The sequence below is a fragment of the Canis aureus genome, chromosome 37 (assembly GCF_053574225.1).
Source record: "Canis aureus isolate CA01 chromosome 37, VMU_Caureus_v.1.0, whole genome shotgun sequence".
Lineage (NCBI taxonomy): Eukaryota > Metazoa > Chordata > Mammalia > Carnivora > Canidae > Canis > Canis aureus.
Window position 1 is genome coordinate 16,136,350 of NC_135647.1, and position 25,224 is coordinate 16,161,573.

The 25,224-nt window shown below is 36.6% G+C and overlaps 1 protein-coding gene across 7 annotated transcripts in view; it reads left to right on the forward strand.

Annotated features, from left to right (window-relative positions):
- Positions 1–25,224, forward strand: part of MAK (male germ cell associated kinase) — a 56,215-nt gene that overhangs the window by 2,096 nt on the left and 28,895 nt on the right. For 6 of the 7 annotated variants that reach the window (XR_013373895.1, XM_077886373.1, XM_077886372.1 and 3 more), the window contains exons 2-7: positions 3,818–4,144; positions 14,598–14,652; positions 15,354–15,475; positions 17,673–17,752; positions 20,955–21,087; positions 24,393–24,564. Coding sequence is in view for 6 of the 7 variants with exons in the window: in XM_077886373.1 (XP_077742499.1) it covers positions 4,044–4,144; positions 14,598–14,652; positions 15,354–15,475; positions 17,673–17,752; positions 20,955–21,087; positions 24,393–24,564 (663 nt within the window). In the remaining variant the exon portion in view is untranslated. Of the gene's footprint in view, positions 1–2,385; positions 2,408–3,817; positions 4,145–14,597; positions 14,653–15,353; positions 15,476–17,672; positions 17,753–20,954; positions 21,088–24,392; positions 24,565–25,224 lie in introns of those variants that run through there. The other variant, XM_077886374.1, reaches the window with a different exon arrangement.

Here is a 25,224-nt window from a genome sequence, read left to right on the forward strand (position 1 = left end):
ATTGTGTACTGTATTCTTCCAATAAAGTAAGTGAGACAAAAGAACCTATTATTAAGAAAATCAGAAAGAAAATACATTTACAGTAGTATTATACGATATTGATTGGAAAAAATCTGCACATAAGTGGACATGTACAATTCAAACCCATGTTGTTCCAGAGTCAACTGTATAGATGGAAATATTATCATACATAAGAAATCACGTCAATACGTCTCCATTTTGCAGAATTTATCGTTTGTAGATCAACAGAGAAGAACAAACGTAACCTGTAGAGAAATATTACTGTGAGTGAACTGGGGACCTGTAGGCAGCCTGTGTTTTCTTAACTTGTATCTATTGCTTTTGACTAGTAATTAGTTTAGGACTTGCTATGGTACATCGATTAAAGTAGTTGATCATGTGCCATCAGTGAGTAGATACATGGAAATAATGATTTAAAAAAAATTTTTTTTCACCTTGATATCTGTGCCTCTTTACATGAAGCCGTTGTCTATATTTTCAGGGAGGATGCAGGGCTTCTAACCCTGGAAAACTATCTGTTTTGTAATTAATATGACTCAAAAGAGGATTTTCTAAAGTTTTTGTTTAGGAGTATAGTATGTAAACTTGTTTTAGGTTAGGTAGGGCTTAAACTGGAGAGATTCTCTAGGAGCCACAAATCAGACCTTTTTAAAATCTATGTCATATCCATGATCTTCATCACTCCACCCGCTGACTGATAAAGCTGAGAGTGGCTGTATTCCTTGTGTATTCTTCCTTGAATATTAGTAGACCCTATGCTTAGCCACCCTCACTTAAAACAAACTGTGTTTCCAGTGTTTATTTGGAAAGTGGTTGGTAAGGGTTGGCATGAAGTTTCTACAATTTCCACTCCAAAGATGGTTGGGTTTCCAGGCCACTGCAGAAAGTCATCAATGAGTGAATGATCTGTAGTAGCGCCAGTATTACTGGGGGTGGCGGTGGTTAATGGTCTTAATAGTGGAAGAAAGAGGTAATTCCGCTTTTGGAGGTTAACTCACTGCAGGGTAAAATTTTGACTTTTGTTTCTTGTACCATCTCAACTCTGCATTTCTGTTCCTACCTGGGCAGCTCCCTCTTTCATTTTCTTCTCATGCGATATGTCCTTTTCCAGAATTGCCTATATTACTTCCTGCCTATCAGACCCTCAGTGCTTGTCCTTAATTAGATATTAACATGAAAGAAATGATGATGCTGTTGTTTCACTGAATTTCTGAATTAAATTAATTTTCATAAGGGGAGCTTTCCTTAGACTTCATTCTTCCTGTACTCCTACTTTTTTCCCTCCACTGTTTCTGGCCTATTATTTTTACAGTGTCCTGCATATAGTGCCAGATGCAGCCCCGGAGTCCAGTAGGGGTAGGGAGTACCACTTGCAATTTCCATTTGGTCAGTAGCATCTTGGTATGTTAGGGTGAGGAATTAGGTTAGGAATCTTAAGGTGGAGGTAGGGGTGGGCAGCTTTCATGGTGGGGCAGAGACTGCATGGTTTTGAAGCAGAGGTGGGGGTGGGGGTAGTTCCTTTAGCTGTATTAGTGATTAGTAATCACTAAATTTTACTAATACACTAAAGGTAGTTCCTTTAGTGTATTAGTAAAAGCCAGTAAGAATGGATTGTTTAGAAGTTGGGGACTACCCTACCAAACATGAGCAGCCTCAAACCTAATGCAAGGCCTAGACCAAATCCATCATTGATTCTCTGATTGATTATAGATACATGATATTATAGATTATAATACAATGAACACTGTGGCCTCATCGATAAATACATTCTCTGTATTGTTACTTAAGCAGAAGGGATCAGTAAGCCTATAGAGAGGACTTTTCCTTAAAAGGGAGATATATATCACCTTAAATAAGGTAGCTAGGAAAAAGGTCAGGTGAACTTGTTGATAATAAATTGCAAAATACTGATTTAATAAAATTCTAAATGATAAGAATAAATACATTTTAATCCATTTTTTGTTTAATCATAGCACAGAGTACAAAATAAAAACGCAGGGGTGCCCAGCTGGCTCAGTTGGAAGAGCATGTGACTCTTGATCATGGGGTTATGAGTTCAAGCCCCATGTTGTATGTAGAGATGGCTTTAAAAAAAAAATCTTTAAAAAAAATAAACAACTCTAAAGATCTTTCAAAAATATATTTCCTTATACAGATAAAGAAAAAAATTAAGAAAAGCAAATACAAGTTTGGGTCAGGAACCATACAGAAGGGGTGTTGACTTCCTTTATATAAATGCATTAATATTTCAAATCCATGTGTATGTATAATGTAAAGACCACTTACAAAAAACTTCATTTTTCAGGCAAATGGGGAATCATTTTCTGGCATCTGCTAAGGCCATTTGCTCAGACTTAAGCTGAGAAAGAACCCCGAAACAGATCTGGTATCTATTATTGTGATTTTTCTTTTTTTTAAGATCCTGGCCACAGTTAGCACAGCCTAAATTAATTCACACATGACTTTCAAGAGGGTATTATCTATATAAAGTAAAATAAACGATACCCTAATGCACACTCCTTGTTACTTAAAAGTTCCACAGGGTTCTTCCCACATTCCCTATGGGCAAATACATTCCTGTAAGAGGAAACAACATAGTTTTATTGTCCTTCCCTGCATATTTGCTTCTTCCTCCTGAAGAAGAAGAGGAAGATTTGCTTTTGGAAATCTTAGGTACTGACAACTACACTATATCCCTGTGGGTCCTAAATTTCTATGTATAATAATTTCTATGACTTTATTTTGTGGAAATGAAACAGTGCTACAGTGAAAGAAAAGTAATCTTTGAATGAAGCATCAGATTATAAAAGGCGTTTTAGAACAAATGGTGCCAAGCATTTTGCTACCATCTGCAACTCAGCATATAGCCTTATAACAGAATGACAGAGATTTTTAAAAGCAATACAAGAATGATAAATTCTAGGTATGAAAATGAGAAATGGTTCCTTGAAGTGTAGAACTAAGAGAGAACAAAGGGATGAAACTATTGAATGTTGTACTCGGGTACACCGTAAAGCTACCCTTTGTTCTGTTTTTCTTTAATTGCAGTAATCAGAACCTACTTGAAACCTGTACCCTTCTAATATATAAAGATCCACAATCCTTTATCTGTTGTTTCAAAATTCACAAAGCTCTGAAGAAATGAAAAATTTGAAGTAAATTTGTACAACACTGCAACGTAATGCTACCTGAATGATGTGATGCCAGTGTAGCCTTCATTTATTTTACTGAGTATCCGGTCTGTACATTTTTTCTGCAGCCTCATTAAGGTACTGCTTTGGAGGTGTTCCATAACCTGTGGAATATTCCCTGTATTACTTTTTTAAAATGTACAGATTCCTGGATTCCAGACACATCCAGCCCAGGAGCTTCACAAATAAGGGATCATGGGCCAAATTAAATGTAATGTAAAAATTGATTCCAAGAATGGATTTAGTGTAGTTAGTTGTCTGATTTTCCAGTGTCTGATTTGGAATAATATAGATTATGTTCAGTATAGAAAGAATCCTACAAATCATGAAGCCAGTATTTACTGAGTATTCATGGGATAAGTAGCATAGCACCATGTAAATGAAGTATTCATAAATGATTATTATCAGTCTGTTATATGTAGACTGCATTCCAAGGACTACTGACAAACACATTGGTATCTATATTATAATTCTTCCCTGTGCTTAGATTACCAGTAAATTTTTTTGAAGAGATTCATTAATGAACATTTTTATTCATTAATAAAAGAGATTCATAAATGAGATTCACTAGTGAAATTTTTCATTCTTGTGTTTTTTTTTAATAGGGTGTTCATAAGAATGGAAGCACTTTTTCCTTGCCAGATTCCTTATTGGTATATCTCATGAACCTACATAATCTTGGGGAAGAGCCTGTGTCTAATGATGACAAACCTGTCACCCATGTAGCAACAACCATCTGAGGGGAAGAAACAAAAATAAAGAAGCTTTTAAATTTATATTCAACAAAGGAATCATTTCAGTCAACAACTTCTGTTGCATTATTTTTCCACGATGAACCGGTACACAACCATGAGACAGTTGGGGGACGGGACCTATGGGAGTGTGCTGATGGGCAAGAGTAACGAATCTGGAGAGCTGGTGGCCATCAAAAGGTACTGTGTGCGACACTGCCAAGTGTGAAGCTCTGATCTTTTTTTTCCTTTTCTTTAGAAAGTGCTCCAGTTTAGAGCCCCTGCTAGTTTGGCTAATGTGGACTGCTATCCGGGAAAAACACTGCCAGAAAGGAGTTCTGCTTATCCCCACATATAATGTTTTAGTTTTCTGGTTTGTTCAGCTACATTGATAAATCAAAAAATACAATACCTTATGAAAGGTGTATGGTATTTTCCTAAGCTTACCAATGAAAGAGAATTTATTATTATAAACTTAATTATTTCTTCTTAATCTACAGTATTTGTTATCTGTTGTACATAAACAAATTAACCCAATGCTTAGTGATTTAAAACAAGAACAGACATTTATTAATTCTAGTTTCTGGGGGCCTGGAACTTAGGAGTAGCTTAGCTGGATGGCTATGGCTCCAGGTCTCTCGTGTGGTGGCAGTCATCTGAAGGCCACCCTGGGCCTGCACGTCCACTTGGAAGGCAGCTCACTGGATTAGTGGACTAGAGCTGCTACAATGAAGAACCACAGACTGGGTGGCTTACACAGAGACTTACTTCCTCACAGTTCTGGGAGGCTGGAAGTCAGAGATTATATTTTCAGCGGGGGGCAGTTTCTTCTGAGGCCTCTCTCCGTGGCTTGTAAATGGCTGTGTTCTTCCTGTGTCCACACAGGATCTTCCCTCTGTCTATATCTGGGTCCTAATCTCTTCTTCTTATATAAGGATACCAGTAATATCGGATTAGGACCCACCGTAAAGGCCTCGTTTAACCTTAATTAATTCTTTAAAGTCTATCTCTAAATACAGTCAGATACTGGGGGTCACAGCGTCACCATAGGGATTTGGTGGGGGAAATTTTAGCTAATAATAGGCTACTGTGATGAAGTTTAAGCCTCAGACAGTGTGGCTTCAACAGGGGAAATTTACAGATTTAACAATTCTGGAGACTGAAAGTCTAAAATCAAGGTGTCCACGGGCTTGTTCCTTCTGAGGATCCATTCTAGTCTCTCTCCTTGGCTTTTATATGGCATTTCCTCCCCACGTCTCTTCCACACGGTCTTCCTCCCGTGCATATGTCTAGGTCCAAATTTTCCCTTTTTGTAAGGACACCAGTCATATTGGATTAAGGTTTACCCTAATCACTTCATTTTAGCTTCCCTGCCTCTGTAAAAGCCCTTTTTACAGATAAGGTGTGATAAGGTCACACTCTGAGATGCAAAGGGTTAGGACGTCACCATATAAATTTTTTGGGGGGGGTGAGGGGCACAGTTTAGCCCACAACACTCACTCACATGGTTGACAAGTGGCCTCTTAACATGGGCCTCTACAGGGAGTTGTTTGAGTCCTCTCAGGACACAGCAGTCGGCTGCAACCAGACTGAGTCCCAGAGACCAATTACTACATCAACCAAATGATGACAATCTGAAATTTAAATGCTTTAAGAAATGCTGATCAAATGTTAAAGACTTTAAAATATCATGACCTAAAGCATTACAAGGAAATAATTTCATAAAATATTGTTGGTAGCTATTATTCTCAAGTAAATGTATAATGTGCAATAACTGAAATGAAATACTTACCAAATGGGCTAGTAAAATTCAATACCCACCCATGACTGGGGGGAAGAAAGCGCTTAGGAAATAGGAATAAAAAGAAACTAACCTGATAAGTCTCATACAATTCATCATCTTTATGGTGAAATACTAGAAGTACTGCTAGTAAAGTTGGTTTTAAGACCACACTGCCCGCTATATTGCTACTAATTAAGATTGGTTTGGTGATCTTAATTAATTAATGCAATAAGAGAAAAAAAGTGAGGCATAAGTATATGCCAAAATGAGATGAAATCATCCTTATTTATAGATTAAATAATTGTATAAGCTCACACAAATACTTCATTATGCATAAATAAATTTATACATATAAATATTTTTAGTCTATGTGCTGCTGAAGCAAGTACTATATAAAATATTTTTAAAGAACTGGAGAGATACACATATAGTTCATGAAAGCTGTGTCTTCTGTGGGAGGTGGTAAAAAAATGAGAATGAGGTTAGATCTGCTGGAATCATGTAAAGTTATTACCATTGTTCTGTTTTATTTAACAAAATGGCCATTATTCCTGTGGGTGGCAAAATCATGTGTTTTACTGGTTCATTTCATAAAATAGGGAATCGAGCCTTACCTGGGTAGATCTAGATAAAGCCTTGAAAGCTCTGAGAAGTTAAATAAATTGACAGCTGGGAAGAGGCCATAAGCATAACTTAGGAATGCTTTGGTGTATAAAATTAAAAAAAAAAAAAGCCTAACCAAAAGTAACTTAGATAGGGATTTACTTTACTTACATAATAAAAAGTCTCAAGGTGGGCAGCCCAGGGCTGGTACCTTGTCCATGCTGTTTTCACAGACCCAAGTTCTCTTCAAAACATAGCTGCCTCACCACTCTCCAGAAGGCTTCTGGTACTTCTCATTGGCCGCAAGTGTGTCACAGAGCACACCTGGCTAGAAGGGAGGCTGGGAATCTGAGTACTTAGCTGGGTATTACGTATCTCCGTAGAAAAACTGAGCTGTGACAGTAAAGAGGAAGAGTAGATTTTGGATAATCAACTCCCAGTGTCCACCACACTCAATATCTACTATGTGCTAGATAGTGTTCCTTTTAAAAAAAAAAAAAAAAAAAGATTTTATTTATTCATGAGAGACAGAAAGAGAGAGAGAGTCAGAGACAAAGGCAGAGGGAGAAGCAGGCTCCATGCAGGGAGCCCGACGTGGGACTTGATCCCAGGTCTCCAGAATCACACCCTTGGCTGAAGGCAGCGCTAAACCTCTGAGCCACCCGGGCTGCCCTAGTGTTCCTAACTTAAGTAAGGACACAGCAGAAATGAATGCGAAGGGGAGGAGTCATGTGGAAGGCTTGAAAAAATTTCAAATGTTCATTCAAAATATAATTGTTAAGCTCCTGCTATGCTGGTGCTCAGGACAAAATGGGAATGAGATAGATGAGTTACACTGTAGTGAGGAAAACCAACAAATTAAATACGTTACAATATAAAATGTGATGAGTCCAATGATGGAGGAATAATGGGTCCCAGGGAAACATAGAGAAGTGATGCTGAAGAAGTATGCTGGAAGGCTTCCCATAGAAAGGGAGATTCCAAGAATCAGAAGAAAATTTCAGGAAGAAAGGAGGCAGGGGCACCTGGGTGGCTCAGTTGGTTGAGTGTCTGACTCTTGGTTTCAGCTCAGGTCATGATCTCAGGGTTGTAGGATCAAGGCCTGAGTTAGGCTCCACACTGAGCACAGAGTCTGCCTTAGATCCTCTTTCTCCCTCTGCCCACCCCCTACCCCCTGCTACTTTTGCTTTCTCTCTCTCTCTCTCTCTCAGATAGATAGATAGATAGATGATAGATAAATAAGATCTTTAAAAATTTTTTTTGAAAAAGAGAAAAGAGAGAAGAATGCTTTAAGAAGCAAGCATAATATGTATGAAGGCTTGGAGGTGAGAGAACATGAATGCTTACGTAGGGCTGCATAACTGCAAGAAGCATAGGTGGCTGGAGTGTAGATTCAGAGTGGGGCAGAGGAGAGACATGAAGCTCAAGGGTGAAGTCATAAAGCCAGATTAAGGACTTTGTATATCTTAACTAGAAGGTGATGGAGGACTTTAAGCAGGAGAGTTGATGTGATCAAATATTGCTTCAGAATGGATCCCTTTAGCAAAAGAGTGGATACTGGATCAAGGGGACCAGTCAGGAGACTGGTGCAGTCATCTTGGTTAGAGGTGGTAGTGACCTGATCAAGGAAGACAGCGTTGGGTATGGATATATGGGCTCCATAGTGATTGGGCTTAGGGGGAAAGGAATAAAGTGTGTGCAAGAGCCTAGGCTAATTCCTGGGATTCTTAAATGTGTAGTGGTAGTGCCATTCACTATGACAGGGGAAATCACAGGCTTAGGGGTAAAGCTAGGTTCACCTTTGGATATAATGACTTTAAGATGCCTACAGGTAACTGAATATTTGCATCAGTACGGGTCTGGGCTGGCAATTTGGGAATTGTTAGTCTACGGATAATAATTGAAGCTATACAGAAGGAGAAGAAAAGAGGTTTTCATATGGAACTCTAAGGAATCCCAGCATATAAAGTGTGGGCCCTGGAAGAGGGGCTCACAGAGAAGACTGAAAGGGAGCCACCAGAGAAGTAGGGAGAAAACCAGGAGAGTGTAGGAAACATCTGGACCCAAAGGAAAAATAAAAAAAGAAGTGCTCAACTAGAGACAACTAATAACTAATGACTGAAAAGCATCTAGATTAGTTAGGAATGTTTCTTGCTTACTGTAAGTGACAAATATGTAAATTAATATCAAGTGACAGAAACAGTAGCTTAAATAAATATTTATATAAATAAATAAAGATTACTTTTCTTCCATCTCAGGAAATCTGGATTTGATGATTCCAGTGCTCTTTCAAAAGGGTTCAACTGCGTATTGAATCTCGCCTCTTCTATCTCCTTCACGCTAAGCTATTAGCACTTCTTTGCCCTCAAACGTGTCACTTAATGGTCACATTATGACTACTTCACTTCTGGGCATTACATCTATGTTCCAGGATGGGAAGAAGGGAGAATAATACCAGCAAACTCTTCTCTCAAGTTCTAAGTAAATTTGTTTCCCAGAAGCCCCCAAATGACTTCCCCTTACATCTTATTGGCTAGAAATGGATCACGTGGTCTCCTTCAGTAGGAAGGAGGCTAGGGGGTGAGAATCTACTCTTCTAGCTTCTGTAGTAGGAGGCAAAAGGGAGGATAGAAGTGGCTTTCTGGTATCCAAACAAATATTGGTGTTCTTTGGATTTGGAGAACATGACATTAGTGGCTACGATGACATTTTTTTCTAGTGAAATAGAAGTGGAGATAAGCCAGATTGCAATAGGGCAAGGAGTAGTAAAAAGTGGGGTAGTAGAGGCATTGAACGGATAGTCATGGAGTACATGTCACCTAGTCGCTAGAAAAGTCATAGAAGGCTTTTCTCAGTAAGAATCCCCCTGAGAATATATGGGATGAATACTAATGTGGGGCCACTGGGGGCATGTACATGACTTTCCTTCCTGCCTTCACCCAGCTGTACAGAGAGCAGAGACTGAAGGAAGTCAGGGTAGGAGGGGTAGAAGGTTGGGAGAGGAGGACATCAGAATATGTAGGTGTTATCGAGGGGACAGTGGTGGGAAGGCTGATCATGAGATCCAAGCTGGAGGAGGAGGCACGCAGAGCCAAGTGTGGAACAAGTGAGCATATACAGCACATCCAGTGGTAATGATAGTAAAAGGATAGGAGGCAGAGTGTAAAGTTTCAAAGGCTGAGATCTTAGAGGGTAGAACCATTTCTCACGATAGCAGGGTGCTTATGAGAGACTGTGGCATCACAGAAATGAACAGCTCTTTGGAGTTAAGAACTGTGAAGCCAGGCTACTGGCAGGGTTATCAATATGAATGGTCACTCTAGCCATTACTCCTAAAATTCTGGACAAGACATAATCTTAGGATAGTTTTTGACCCTATTTTGCCTGTAAGGGTCATAATGGCTCTTGCATTGGCTTAAATGGCTGAAGCCATTTCTCTCAGGACTGATGCAAAGCAATAAACTCAACTTGAGATACTAGACCCCTTATATTCCATTCTCCGTGTATCCCTTTTTGTTACTGAAACAATCTATATGCCATAATATCCAATTAGGACCATCATCTTGTGCTTCACTGTAGAAAAATTTAGGCACTGCAAATTTAGGCCACAAATATTGTAGGTATACAATATCCATCCACATTGGATTAAAACTCTAAATAAATTCCGTGTTGAATACATTTTATGTAGCAGATGGAGGAGTTGCCTATCTTTAATCTTCAAAGTGGGTAATAAGCATGTTCTCTTGAAGGGAAATGGATTATCTGGAAGAAGGTATTTTTCATTCTGAAACCCTTTTATTTTTTTTTATTTTTTTTTCTGAAACCCTTTTAAATAGAAGAATCAGGAGTTGGATGTTGGCGGGGTGGCTATTAGATTAGACAAGAACGATGTTTGAGTTGTGAAATGGAGGAGAGTCTGAGTGCTAGCACAGTATGGAGATGGCCAGGAAAAATAAAGGTGTGGCTTGGCAGCTGGTAGATGTTGGACAGAGTTGGTGTAATTTGAGAGGTGAACATGGGAAGAAAGTCTACTTGATCAGTAAGCAGAGGGCAAGGCTTTTGAGCAATCTTTAAATCCCATCGAACTGGCTAGAATGAGCTGGTGGGTGAGTGGTTAGAAGCTGAGAGGACACTATAAGGAACAAGATAAAAGGTACCTTTTTGAAAATTTCCCTTGGGAAAATTTTAATTCCTATCACTGGCAAGAAACCTTGTACTATCTGCTGTCATTGAAAAGCAGTAACATGGGATCCCTGGGTGGCGCAGCAGTTTGGCGCCTGCCTTTGGCCCAGGGCACGATCCTGGAGATCCCAGATCGAATCCCACATCGGGCTCCCGGTGCATGGAGCCTGCTTCTCCCTCTGCCTGTGTCTCTGCCTCTCTCTCTCTATCATAAATAAATAAAAAAAATTAAAAAAAAAAGAAACAGCTCTACTTAAAAAAAAAAAGCAGTAACATAATTCATTCTAGTGTATGGTAGTAAGATCCTCTTATCTCATTAAATTTAAAATATGTATTAAGTATTTTACTTAATTAGAAGGCGATTCTATTTTGGAGGGTCTCCAGTTTGTGGGATGGTTCCTCATGTGAGTCCATCTGTGAGTATAGAAATTCATCCAGTCATTTAGTAAATATTTATTAACCACTTACTGAATGCCAAAAACTGATCTAGGCATGTGGGAGTATCTTCAAGGAGCTTTAATCTGAGGAAAGGGTAGGACTGAACATAATAAGTAACTATTGTATAGTGTAAATAATTATTGTATAGTATAAAAATAACTATTATATAGTATGTTAGAAGTGGTAAGTGCTGTGGAGAAAAAGAGCAGAAACACTGACCTTAGTAGGTCATCGTTTCTTTAGATGAGTAGCTGGGAATAGTCAGGCAAATTAGCCCAGGGCATTAATAATAAAGATCAGCCTGAAATGGTCTTTTATTTCTTTGCCCAGCCAGCTCTTTCTAGCTCTGTCTGGTGGAAATTTTTGTTTTTCCAGTCTTTTGGCTTTTTACTTGCTGGTACATTCTGTCTTTCAGGTCTCAGCTGACATATATTGCCTTATCAAAAAGGCAGGACCATTAAATTGTTAAGAGTCCCTTATCTCCTGGTCCTTAAACTAATTTGTCTGTTTTGTGTTAACTAGTCAAAAACCTATTTCGTGTTAGTTGGGAGGCGCCGTGGTAACCATCTCTGGTTCTGGTTTGTGCATTGCCCTGGCACATAGTAGGTTTTGAATGAATGAATAAATGAAAGTGCAAAAAGGCAGGGGATCTAAAGGAAGCACCTTTTCTTATCTATTCTACCAAATTGGTTTAATTTCTTAAATTCTTCACACTGGTTGAAGAGATTGGATAATTTCAGTATTTGTTGCATATAGATACACGCATTGCCTTAGGGTGCTATTGATGAGAAATAGTAATTGCTGGAAAGAAAGGAGCATATTAGAATATGTGGATGTAGCTAATACAGATCTTCAAATAGAATAAAAATTTCAACTTGTACTAAATTGGAAAAGAACTTGACTAGTCTTTCAAACAGATTTTTTAAAATTTTATAATTTTTACACATATAACACAGATTATATGTACAGTTTTGGATGGATTTGATCATTTTCTTAAATTTCTTTTATATATTTGAACTGACTTTAAATTTATCATTGTGCTATATTTACCTTATCATTTTAGTGAGATATTTATAAATGTATGGCATGGTGAAGTAGTCCGTAAACCATCAATTTCTTCAACCTCCATAAATTTCTAGCACCTTAATAAGTATAAATGAAATCCTGATTCACTAAGGATATTTTAGAAATAATAGCAGTGATACTCTTCATGTCTTATTGTAGCTGATCATAGATACTGGTAAAAACAAGAACATCCAGTATTTACTGAGCGCTGAACTCTAGGCAGTTTGCAAGAGGCTTTTCATACGCAGTAGTTTCTACTTTGTAAGTATGGAATTAGAGATACAGAATGGTCAATGGGTAACCTATGCAAGGTCACACAATCAGTGAGTCACTAGATTCAGTCACTGAATCGAGCAGGGCAGTTCAGCAGCCCACATTCTTAACTACCATGGCATGCTGCCAATTCTTTGTGCCACCATTCCTTTACTCATTTCCTTACCCTTGTGTATTATACTCTTGTTGGGGGCTCTGAATAATTTCTATAGGAATTTAATCAATAAAGATCACTTTTAGCTTCCTGAGAATCTTCTAGAACACTCAATTAGGTGATTACACTGCTAAATGAAAACAGTAGGGCATGTAGGGGCTTTATTTATTTTTTAAGATATATTTACTCATTTGAGAGAGTGTGCACGTGAGTGGGAGGAGGGGCAGAAAGAGATGGAGAGAACCGCAAGCAGACTCCCATTGAGCATGCAGCCTGCGGCAGGGTTTGATCCCAGGACCCTGAGATCATGAACTGAGCTGAAATATCACCTGAGATATCACCTGAGATATTGATAAATATCAATGAGATATCACCTCACATTTGTCAGAATGACTAAAATCAAAAAGATAAGAAAGAGCAAGTGTTGGTAAGGATGTGGAGAAAATGGAACCCCTGTGCATTGTTGGTAGGAATGTAAACTGGTACAATCATTGTGGAAAATAGTATGGAGGTTCCTCAAAAAATTAAAAATAGAATTCCCTTGATCTAGGTATTCCATTACTGGGTATTTACCCCCCTAAAGTGAAAAACACTAATCTGACAAGATATATGCATCCCTTTTTACTGCAGCATTATTTACAATAACCAAGATATGAAAACAACTCAAGTATCCATTGATAAATGAATGGATAAAGAAGATGTGGCGTGTATATATATACATATATGTGTGTATGTGTGTGTATATGAATATTACTCAGCCATCAAAAAGAATGAAATCTTGCTATTTGGAATGACATGGATGGAGCTAGAGAGTATTATGCTAAGTGAAATAAGGCAGTCAGAGAAAGATAAATACCACATATGATTTTACTCATATGTAGAATTTAAGAAACAAAACAAACAAGCAGAGGGAGGAAAAAAGAGAGGTGGGGGCAAACCTGAAAACTCTTAACTATAAAGAACAAACTGATGGTGACCAGGACGGAGGTGGGGGTGTGTGTGAAATAGGTGATGGGGAGGGCACTTGTTGTGATGAGCACTTGGTGTTGTATGGATGTGTTGAACCACTATACTGCACAACTGAAACTAATATGACACTGTATGTTAACTAACTTAATATAAATAAAAACTTAAGAAGGATGAAGAAGATGTATATATATATATAATGGAATATTACTCAGCTATAAAAAAGAATGAAATCTTACCATTTATTAGAACATGGATGGGCCTAGAGAGTACTATGATGCTCAGTAGTAAAGTAAGTCAGAGAGGAACAAATACCATATGTTTTCATGTATATGTGGAATCTAAAAGAAAATTTAAGAAAATGAAAAAACATGCTCCTAAAATTAGAGAACAAACTAGTTGTTGCAGGTTGAATGGGTAGATGAGAGAAATAGAAGGGGATTAAGAGGTGTAAAATTGCAGTTATAAAATAAAGTTACAGAGAGGAAAAGTATAGCAAAGGGAATATAGTTAATAATACTGTAATAATGCCATGTGGTGACAGATGGTGACTACACTTAGCATGGTGAGCATTTCACAATGTACAGAATTGTTGAATCACTATGTTAGATATCTGAAACTAATGTAACATTGTATGTCAACTACACTTCAATAATAAAAATCAAGAAAAAAAATTTTTTAAAAGAAAGCTATTTCTAAAGTTTTGTTGCTTCTGAATTTTTATTGACCTGAATCATTTTACTTAATGGACTTCTCGTTTAAAGTGGAAGCAATGATACAGAAGTTGTCAGATCAAATTATTTCACTAAATTTGCTACCAAAATTTGTGATACACCTTAGTGTTTCATATTTACCTGTTCTAGAAAGTGGAAATTTGGAAGGGGCCCTTTTAGAAGGGCCTCTTACAATTTAACTGATCAGGGATATGTGAGAACACACCCAGAAAGGATGATTAATAGTAATCCTTTCACCATTGTGTTTAAAGCAGAACTTCAGATATAACATAATTGCGAACTGGTCCCAAACAGCCTTGAGATATAGAGAAGGGAGGTAGGTGACTTCCTTTAAGGAGGAGGGAGAGAGAGATCACAGCTTGCCCGAAGTGAATAGTAGAGTAGGAAAGCCAACAGCGTAATTTGTGTTTCAAAACCTCTGTTTCTGTGCACTGAAGTTTTCTTGTTTGATTTCAGAATGAAGAGAAAGTTCTATTCTTGGGATGAATGTATGAATTTGAGAGAAGTTAAGGTAAAATCCTGCTGATGAAAAGAACCCAAAGAGGCCTTCCCTCTGCCTTACCCTGTCTCGTTTCTGAGGACGGTAGCTAAAGGGATTGTTCTGTTCTTTGTGGGAAACAGTCCAAAAATAACTGTATTTCTTTTGTTTTTTTTTTCTTTATCTTCCTAAGTAAAGTAATTTCTCATTTGTTATCTGAATGTCAGTGAAGGACAGAAAAAAACCACTATACCCTCATATTTGAACATATACTCTCACTTTTAAAAGAGCATTTTCATTCATGTCATCAAAGGAAAGACAACTTTTAATTACTACATACCATTTCTTTCTATTTTATGCTATATGACTTGGATAAATTTTTATGTATGGAATTTCACATTGTTAAGTCAGAAAAAACTTAGGCCTATTGAATAGACTGAGAAAAAAATGTGACAGATTGAAATGTTTGGTAGGTATTATTGACTTGGTTTATTTTTGTACCTCATTCATTACTTAAAACCACTTACTTTAGATTGGTGTTCTAAGATGTTCTTAGTCATGTAAAATATTATATAAAAACTTCAAATTTTATATAAGATATTATATAAAAACATTAAAACTTCATGAATTCAGAAGAAATGGAAGATAACGTAAGGTAATTATCATAGAGATTGATGAGATTTTGACAACTTCTATAACTTTAAGAATTCTAATGCTTATTTGCTGTGTTACAGTCTCTGAAGAAACTCAATCATGCCAATGTGATTAAACTAAAAGAAGTTATCCGAGAAAATGACCATCTCTATTTTATATTTGAATATATGAAAGAAAACCTCTATCAATTAATGAAAGACAGGTATGTCTTTATTTTATAAAAATGATGTTTTCTCTGTTATCTCTTCTATGAGTTTGTTGAATCCCTTCATATGTCACACTTTACAGTGTACAGATTTATCACTCCAAGAGGAGGATCTAAATTAATTAGCTGTTACCTTTATAAACTTGAAGAACCAGCCTTGACATAGTCACCATTTTTCTGATGTAAACATACACACTATCTATACTTTCTGAAACAAAATCTATCTATATTTTGGCTTATTGTGTGGCTTGTTTTTTAAGAAGGCTCCACACCCAGCATGGAGCCCAACATGGGGCTTGAACTCACGACCCTGAGATCAAGACCTGAGCTGAGATCAAGACTCAGACACCTAAACGGCTGAGCCACCCAAGTGTCCCCAAAATCTTTCTATACTTTTAATACTAATAAAGCTGGCCCTGGACAAAATTGAGATTACTTTTATTGCTCTCACAAGCATTTTGTGACGGTTAATGAAAGGAGGGAGGAAGAAATGAGGCAGTTTTCATGAAGGGATCTAATAAGTTCACTTATTAGAATGTTTAAGTGGGGGACACCTGAGTGGCTCAGTGGTTGAAGTGTCTGCCTTCTGCTCAGGTTGTGATCCCTGGGTCCTGGGATCGAGTTCTGCTTCTCCCTCTGCCTATGTCTCTGCCCCTCTCTCTGTGTCTCTCATGAAAAAATAAATAAAATCTTTTTAAAAAAAAATGAATGTTTAAGTGAATGATAAAACAATGTTACTACCAGTGCCAAACAAATTCTCATTTTCATTTTTAAACCCATGAACAGAATCTCTAAAGCGGGAGAGCTTTAGTCATCTGCCATGAATTTGGGGACGTTAGTATTTCGGTGGTAGCTATCAGTCACACGTGGGAGACTACTGTCCATTTTACCTGCTTTTAAAGCCAGGTTTGTTCAACAAAAGATGCTAAGATACTTTAGAAATATATTTCCCAGTGGAATGATGACTGCTCTCTCTATATTCCTTTCATACATACACATAAACACACTCGAGGTAATCCTTAGGGATGGTGAGTGAATTTTTCTTTTGTCATATTTTTCTTCTTTCAAAAAAAAATACTTAGTAAATGCCTGTTAGGTTCCATAGGCTGGTATCATTACAACATTCATAGCAGTTAAAATAAAAGTAAGGAAAATATCTGTGCCTCAAATCAGTGTTTATTTTTCTAGAGTTCTTTCTAGCCCCTGGGATACAGGCATGCTGGTTTTTTACATAATTGCAATTTTAGTGGTGATCATTTTTTTATTTAATTGATTCATTTACAATCATTTTGTTATGCTGATATATAACCTTAACAGTTAATATGTTCTGTTAAATGACTATACCATGCTTCACTTATCTCTACTACTTAAAAGAAATAACTATCAATGGGAGAATAGATTGGTAATTGAAGTGTGTAATATTGATGGGATTATTTTGTAGCCATTAAAAGTGATAATTATAAAGATTATGAAAATTCCCATGAGTGGATAAAAAACAGAAATCAAAATTGTAATTATGTAACATTGATACCTAATATAAAAGCTATGCATATAAATGCATTAGAACTAGATTAGAATATTAAAAAATCATAATCAGGTGATAGGCAATCTTAAATGATATATATTAATTTTTATATTGTATATTTTTGATCACATGTTGAAATATCTGGTATATATTAAGTAAAATATATTGTTAAAACTAATTTCACCTGTTTTATCTGCTTTGTTAATTTGGCTACTAGAAAAAATTTAAATACGTAAGGGTTTCTCATTTGTGACTCTTACTGTATTTCCAGTGGAAGGTACCAGTAGACAATATAGAACTGAAGCAGTTATGCCCCTAAAATCTTAAAGCCTACATAATACAGATTTGCACACTTGACTTATCTGTTGGTTATCAGTTTTCCAATTTACTTTGCTCCTCTCGGGACAGTTTAAAATTCAGCTGTTGAATATTTGTATAGTACATTCATTATTGGATTTGAGAGTTTTTACCAAACATCAAAACAAACAAAAATTCTAATTGTCACGTTTTAGATGTATAACCTGTAACAACTATAAAGCTATAAATCACACCTTTAACCACCCTCTTGAAGCCAACAGGGGCTCCAGGGGAGGAGGAACATCTGCCTTCTTGTTTTGGTTGGTTGGTTAATAGAATTACATGAAGGTTTATTTGTTCATGTCTTTACAGAAACAAGCTGTTCCCTGAGTCAGTCATCAGAAATATTATGTATCAAATATTGCAAGGGCTGGCATTTATCCATAAACACGGTAGGTTTAAATTTCATCTCCCTCCATCTTTATATTACTGTCAAGGTCATGCCCAGGAATTTTAAGCTGTTAAATAATGTTATATTGAATAACTACAAATTTGCAGTATGTGGCTATACACACTGACATTTTTATCTTAAAAACTTAGAATTTCTATAATTCTTTATAAAATAGAATTGCTGTAATCTACAACTATCTTCCTCCGTAGCAGAATTTGTAAATTTGATAATTTACTCTCAGCATAAACCCGTCCCTACAACCTCATCTCCAGTTTTACCAAGGAAATGAAAAAAAGCAAACAAAAATGCCCTAATGATCATCTGACCACTTGTTAACATTTAAATAGTTTAAAGCACCAGTGCTATGGTATTTTATAGTTTTCTTAGTATTTACATTTGGTTGTTTCTGTTCTTTGAGTAAAATTAAATAAAGTGATTGTTCCTATTTTTATACATTTCTTATTTATGTGATCTTCATTTATAGCTTTTTATGTTTATCTAACCAATTAGTCCAGAAAGTTAACATGCTTATTATGAAAATTTTTATCAAATGTTTGTTTAGAATCACTAGATGTTTAGATACTAAATTGAAAGAGGTTGGGCTAGACCATTGCTGCGTTATGACCAGAAGCATTAGAAAATCACCATCATTAGCGTGCTTTCCTGTTTTATCTCATATTTTATATTTTTTCTTTTCCCCTTTAACTGCTACAGGAAATAATTTATTTTCCAAAAATTCTATTTATTGTTTATTCCATGTAAGCATTGTCAGAACATTCCCGAATCCCACATTTTTGTCCTTTAAAAGTCGAAAGCCTGTGATAATATACTGCAATCCATTACTAAAAGTCAGTCATTTTTTAATTATTTGGAAACAAAGGATATATGCTATCTTATTTGTTGATAATGGATTTCCAATCTTCAACCTGTTTTTAAATACTGGCCAGTATGGTAACTCATGATATTTGCCTGCATTAACTTATGCCAGTAGAAAAACTGTGGTGTGGAAAAATCAAAAGCATTATGACTTATTTGATTTTTGGAAATAGCTTTGCGATTTATTGATATTTTTAAGGATTTATTGATTATTTTAAGGATATTTTTAAGTTTTTAAGGATAAAACTGACTTAGATTCCTTGGATATATATGAACTACTAGCAAATTCAGAGCATAAGTGATTGAAGGAAGAATTTAGCTTGGGGTTAAAAATTGCTGCTAAAAGTAAATAACATGAATAATGAATGTACAGTTGATTATACAACTGATGACACAGAGATTTGGGACACTAGACTCCAAGGACAATAGACATTTTTACAAAAGCTACATTATTCTTGCTATAGTGGATAAGCGTCTCAGATGTAATGCTTCGAGTAAGTATTTTTTAAATAGTAGCTGTCAAAAAAACAAGGTTAATATTTCAGTTAAAATAGTACCAAGTTACCGATATATAGTAGTGAGAATGGGGAAAACCTCAACTGTACAAATATGCTGGTTTTATTCTCTATGATTTTATGGATTATGTCGCTTTACTCACCACCACATGTGCTCCTATCCCTGTCTTCATGTTATGAAAGTGCAGTGTATTTCCCTTGAAAGTTTGTAAAATAGATAACTATTTTGAGTAAGAAGTGCCAGATAAACTGAGTACAGAACCGCTATAGATGTCACGAACATAGAGCCCACACTGGCTTAGAAGGAAGCAAAAAGCTTAGTTTAAACTTTGACTTAAAAAATTTAAGGTGAAAGCTACAGGCCCTCACAACGATCACCTACAATGGATGACCAGGCCCCTTCTTGATTCTCCCAATCGCAAGGTCATTAGAATACAGCCCATCTGTGTACAGCCAGGGTGCTATAGATCTCCCTTAGAAATGTATAAAGGCTTTCATCTTCCTGAGTTTTCTGGCTCATTTTCATTGATCTGCCTTTTAGCTTCAGTAACCACTTATTTTACATATTGAATTGATAAGTAACCATAAAGCTGCTACCGGGGAAAACTGAGCTGTTAATAAAATAATTACAAATATTTGTAAATGAAAGCTGTTAAATAAAATAATTGTAACTAATGGTAAGTCAAAGAATTGGCTAAAATGCATGGAGTTCCATTTTTGTTTTTTTTTTTTAAAGATTTAATTTATTTATTCATGAGAGACACACACAGAGAGAGGCAGAGACACAGGCAGAGGGATAAGCAGGTTCTTTTTTTTTTTTTTTTTTTTTTTTTTTGAGGAGAAGCAGGTTCTATGCAGGGATCCAATATGGGACTCGATCCCAGGAGTCCAGAATCACGTCCCAGGTCAAAGGCAGATGAAAAAAAAAAAAAGAAGTTGGGGGACACCATGAGATCACTGGGAATCTGTGGGTGGGTATGGAGGAAAAAGAAGATGGAAGCCACTGAGGATAGCTTTTACTTGGTTCACAGTTTTGCCCACGGCTCTGGGCGAGTGATTTCTATGAGACAGAAATGTAAGGAAGTGGAATAATGGAACACAGGAATATTATAGTGATTCTGCTTTCTTTTATCATACTCATAATAAAAACCTTTTTAGCCACCAGTGTTGTATGGAACCACATGGAGCCAGAGGCAAAAGGAAAAATCAGTAATACTAATCCTATCTTTATTTAAAATTTTAATGTATTGTTCATCACGAATATTTTTGTATGAAATTTTTTTTGGAAAATATTGCATTAAAATATTAAAAAAAAAAAAAAAAGGCAGATGCTAAACCGCTGAGCCACCCAGGCATCCCTCAATTTTGTTTAATAGATTTTTCAAAGAAGTGACATAAGCTTGATTATGCAACTTTCTTCAGGCTTTAATTAGCCTCCTCCTCTCTGGGCCTCTACCTCCTCCTTTACTACACAATAGTGACCATAATACCTCCTCAAAGCTGTTGTGCAAATGAATGGAGATAATCATAAAGTGGCAATATCTAGCCCATTGCTTGAACTTACTGGATTCACAAATATAAATATGTGTTAAATGGGTATTTTTAATGACTTCATATACTCTGTGAACTTTCTTACCAAATTATTTTGAAAGCAGAGTCCCACGTCCATCACTTTTTAGATAATAAATATGGTTTCTTTTTTTCTCCTAAGTTCACATTCTTAATTACAACAGAGAGTCTCAGTTATATTTTGTTTAGAAGTCAAATATATTCAAACATAATGATCAATTATTCTTCCTCTCTGTTACCAAGGTTTTTTTCATAGGGATATGAAACCAGAGAACTTGCTTTGTATGGGGCCAGAACTTGTGAAAATTGCTGATTTTGGACTTGCAAGAGAATTAAGATCACAGCCACCATATACTGATTATGTATCTACCAGATGGTGAGTAGTTTTATACAACTTCCTAGAGATATAGGTAGGTCTATGCTGAAATTTTACAGTAGGGGATCATTACGTAGCTTTCTAGAGGTTCCATATTGAGTATTTAAAACAAAATCTAGGGGCACCTGGGTGGCTCAGTCGGTTAAGGTTCTGCCTTGGGCTCAGGTCATGATCCCAGGATCCTGGGATTGAGCCCCACATCAGACTTCCTGCTCATGGAGAAGCAGGGAGCCTGCTTCTCCTTCTCCCTGTTCATGCTCTCTCTCACTATTTTTGTCACTATCTTTGTCTTTCAAATAAAATATTTTTCAAAAATTAAAAAAAAAAAACTATAGAACTGAATTTTGCTTTCTGTAGAGAGAGGATTGGGTCATGACTATTCTGAAAGAAAAGAGATTTCATTCATTCACTCATTCATTCAACAAACATTTGTGGAACATACTATGTGCTAGGTACTATTTCAGGCATGGGGAACAGTGAGATGAACAAAACAGAAAAACACTGTCTCAGGCCACTGACCTGACATCAGTATACAAATAAACCAGTTAAAAACATAGTTACCAACAGAAAGACATACAGATGTTTATCAAAAGACATGTAATAGTCTCATGGGACACGTGGGTGGTTCAGTGGTCGAGTGTCTGCCCTTGGCTCAGGGTGCGTGATCCCGGAGTGCTACGATCAAGTCCCGCATTGGGCTCCCTGCGTGGAGCCTGCTTCTCCCTCTGCCTGTGTCTCTGCCTCTCTCTCTCTGTGTCTCTCATGAATAAATACACAAAATCTTTAAAAAAAAAAAAAAAAAAGACATGTAATAGTCCCAAACTGCAACTACCCAAATGTCCAATACATGCAGCATAATATATTCACCCAGTGGGATGCTTTACAACAATGAGAACATAAGTCTACAACTACATACAAGAGGCCAAACAGGAAAAAAAAGTACATAAGGTATGATTCCATTTATACAAAGTGCAAAAATAGAGAAAACTAATCTATGCTGGTAGAAGTCAGGGTAGCAGTTCCTTGAGTAGTGATTGCATGACTGCAGGAGGGGGGCCACCTGGAATGCTGATAACACCCAGTTTCTTGATCTTGGTGCTGGGTCAATGGGTGTATTCTCTATGTGAAAATTCATCAAGGTGTTCTCTTACTAATATGTGCATTTTTCTGTATGTGTATTACATTTCAACAAAAACAAGAATAATTGTATATCAGGTGGTGATAGATTATTATTATGGAGAAGAATAAAATATGGAAAGAGCCAGGAAAAGGCCTGTTGTTATTTTAAATAGAGGGTCTCCCTGAGAAGGAGATGCCAAGGCAAGAAGGAGTTTTCAGGCAGAGAAAATGCTAAGTGTAGAGGCCTTGAAACAGGAAAGCCACATGTGAATTCAGCAAAGAGCAGAATGAGTAAGGAGGGCTGTATTAGGAAATGGGGTGGAGAACTGACGGAGAGCAAGAGCTTAGAGGTCTTCATAGATCATAGTAGCACTGTGGTGGTTTGTTAATCTGAGTGAACTGGGGAGCCCCCTGTAGGATGCTGAGAAGAGGTGCCATGTGATCTGACATGTCTTATAAGTATTACTCTCCAGGCTATATTAAAAATAGATTTTAGAAGAGCAAGGAAAGAAGCAGGGAGACCAGGTAGGAGGCTGTTACAGTAATTCTGGCAGGAAATGACAGTGACTTGGATCTGCTGGCCATGGAGGTGCTATTTTTAAAGTAGAGCAACCATGATTTCCTGATGAATCAGATGTAGGGTATAAAATAAGAAGCCAAAGATTCTAGGGGGTTTTGTTTTGTTTTGTTTCTTGAGTAACTGGAAGGATGATGTCAGCACTAACAGAGTAGGGGAATACTGTGTAGCTTTTGAGGGGAAGCACAGTTCCATTGAGTATCTATTTTCAACTGGGTAAATTTAGATTCTATACTGAAATGGAATGAAATTGAGAAGACTCGTTTTTACCATCTAAACTTAGCAAGACATTCAAAACAATTTCATCTAGTAAAAATATCAAAACATAGTAATGACTATTGACAAAGCCACGGAGAAACTGGATCCATCATACGTCATTGGTGTGAATGTAAAATGGTGCAAAATAACAGTTCCTCAGTGGTTAAACATATAGTTACCATGGGATCCGGCAATTCCACACCTTGATCTATATACCCCAGAGAAAGGAAAACACACATCCACACAAAAATTTACAGATGAATGTTCAGAACAATATTACTTAGAACAGCCCCAAATTGGAAACAACCCAAATGCCCGTCCACTGATGAATGGAGAAATAGTATGTGCTAGAGCCATACAGCAAGACAGTATTCAGCAGTAAAAAGAATGAAGTATGATACATGCTACAATATGGATGGATGAACTTTGAAAACATGTTGAAGGAAAGAAGGCAGTCCACAAGGACTGGATGGTGTATTGTTCACTGGTATAAAGTACACACAATAGGCAAATATATAGAGACAGAATGTTGACCAGTGCTGGGGATACAGGGGTATTGGGGAGGTGTGAGGTTTCCTTTGGGGCAGTGAAAATGCTCAAAATTGATTGTGACAGTGGATTACACACTCCACTTAAAGCCCTGGAGTCATACACTTTTAAATGGATAAGTTGAATTTTATTCAAATTACATCTCAATAAATCTGTCAAAGAAAGGTACTCAGAATAGAAGCAAAAAGACAAATATTTGGGCTGAAAAATCTATACATTTAAATGTGAAAAAAAAAGTTAGAATTGAGAATATTTTCCACCAGGTACCTTTGCTCTAATAGGATATTTTTCTCCATTAAAGATACAGTCAGTTGGGGGAACATAGTCCACTGAAGGAATCAGCACTTTGAAACTGATGAATAATAATAATAATAAAACCCTACTGCTTAGGGATCTTCTTTGTTAATCTTTTGTTTTCTATCCTTCATATAAATATATCATGAATATAATGCTTTGTAAAATTAATACAACTGTTCTCAATCAGAATATATCTTCCATTCAGAGCTCTCCCCCAACCCTGTCTTATAGTACTTATTTCCATATTTATTCATTTGAGTTCCTATCTTAGGCCACTTGGACATTTCATTTATATTTGTCTCCAGCTCCACCAACTGTCTCTCTGTGGTCAGGGAAAATGTGTTATGTCCAACTGAACCCCAACACCCAACACGTTGTACAAATACCAGACACATAGAAGACACTTAATACCGGTTCCTTGATTGAAATACATGCCCAAACCCTACTGCCACTCCATCCTTCCAACTATAATCAAAATGGCCTGTTTTGTTTTCTATTTTCATAGGTATCGTGCCCCTGAAGTTTTATTAAGATCTTCGGTTTATAGCTCTCCCATTGATGTATGGGCTGTTGGGAGTATAATGGCTGAACTATATACATTAAGACCACTTTTCCCAGGGACAAGTGAGGTTGATGAAATCTTTAAGATTTGCCAAGTTTTAGGGACTCCCAAAAAAGTGAGTACTCTTGTCCTTAAGTTATAACTTTCGATTATTTATAACTTTTACCTAGCTATCTGATATTTTAATTTTCAAATAGGCTTATGCTTTAATGGTTATTTTTCTTATCCTTTTTTAAAAATTGGGTGGGATCAGAAGCCAAGAATCCCCATAAGACTGAAGAAAAAAGGGTTCTTGCCTTTAATTAAGAACTTACAGATATATTCTCTATATTTAGAATTCTATATATTTAACTTTGGGTTGATGACCAGCTGATGATTATGTAGACATCCTGGCTTAGACTCTTTCCCACTTGCTCTGTGAATCTTCACTGGCATCAACTTTTGAATCCCAGGTGTCCTGGACAATTTCCTCTTGACCTTTCCTTGTTTCTTTTTATATACCTCTGTCATAGATACTTGATTTCTTGAACTGAGTACTTTTCAATTAACTACTGCATTCATCCAGACCTTACTTTCTGATACGTACTCAATAGTATATATAATTACATCCTAATTATGTTAGTATGTGCCTTGGACTTAAAACCAGACAAGTAAACATAGTTATTAAAGCTTTATGTAATTTGTTACTTCCTAACTATGTGGAGTTTTAAACACTGGATGCAATGTATAATATAATGAGGGTCTTTGTAATTATCAGCTGCTTTGTATACCACTT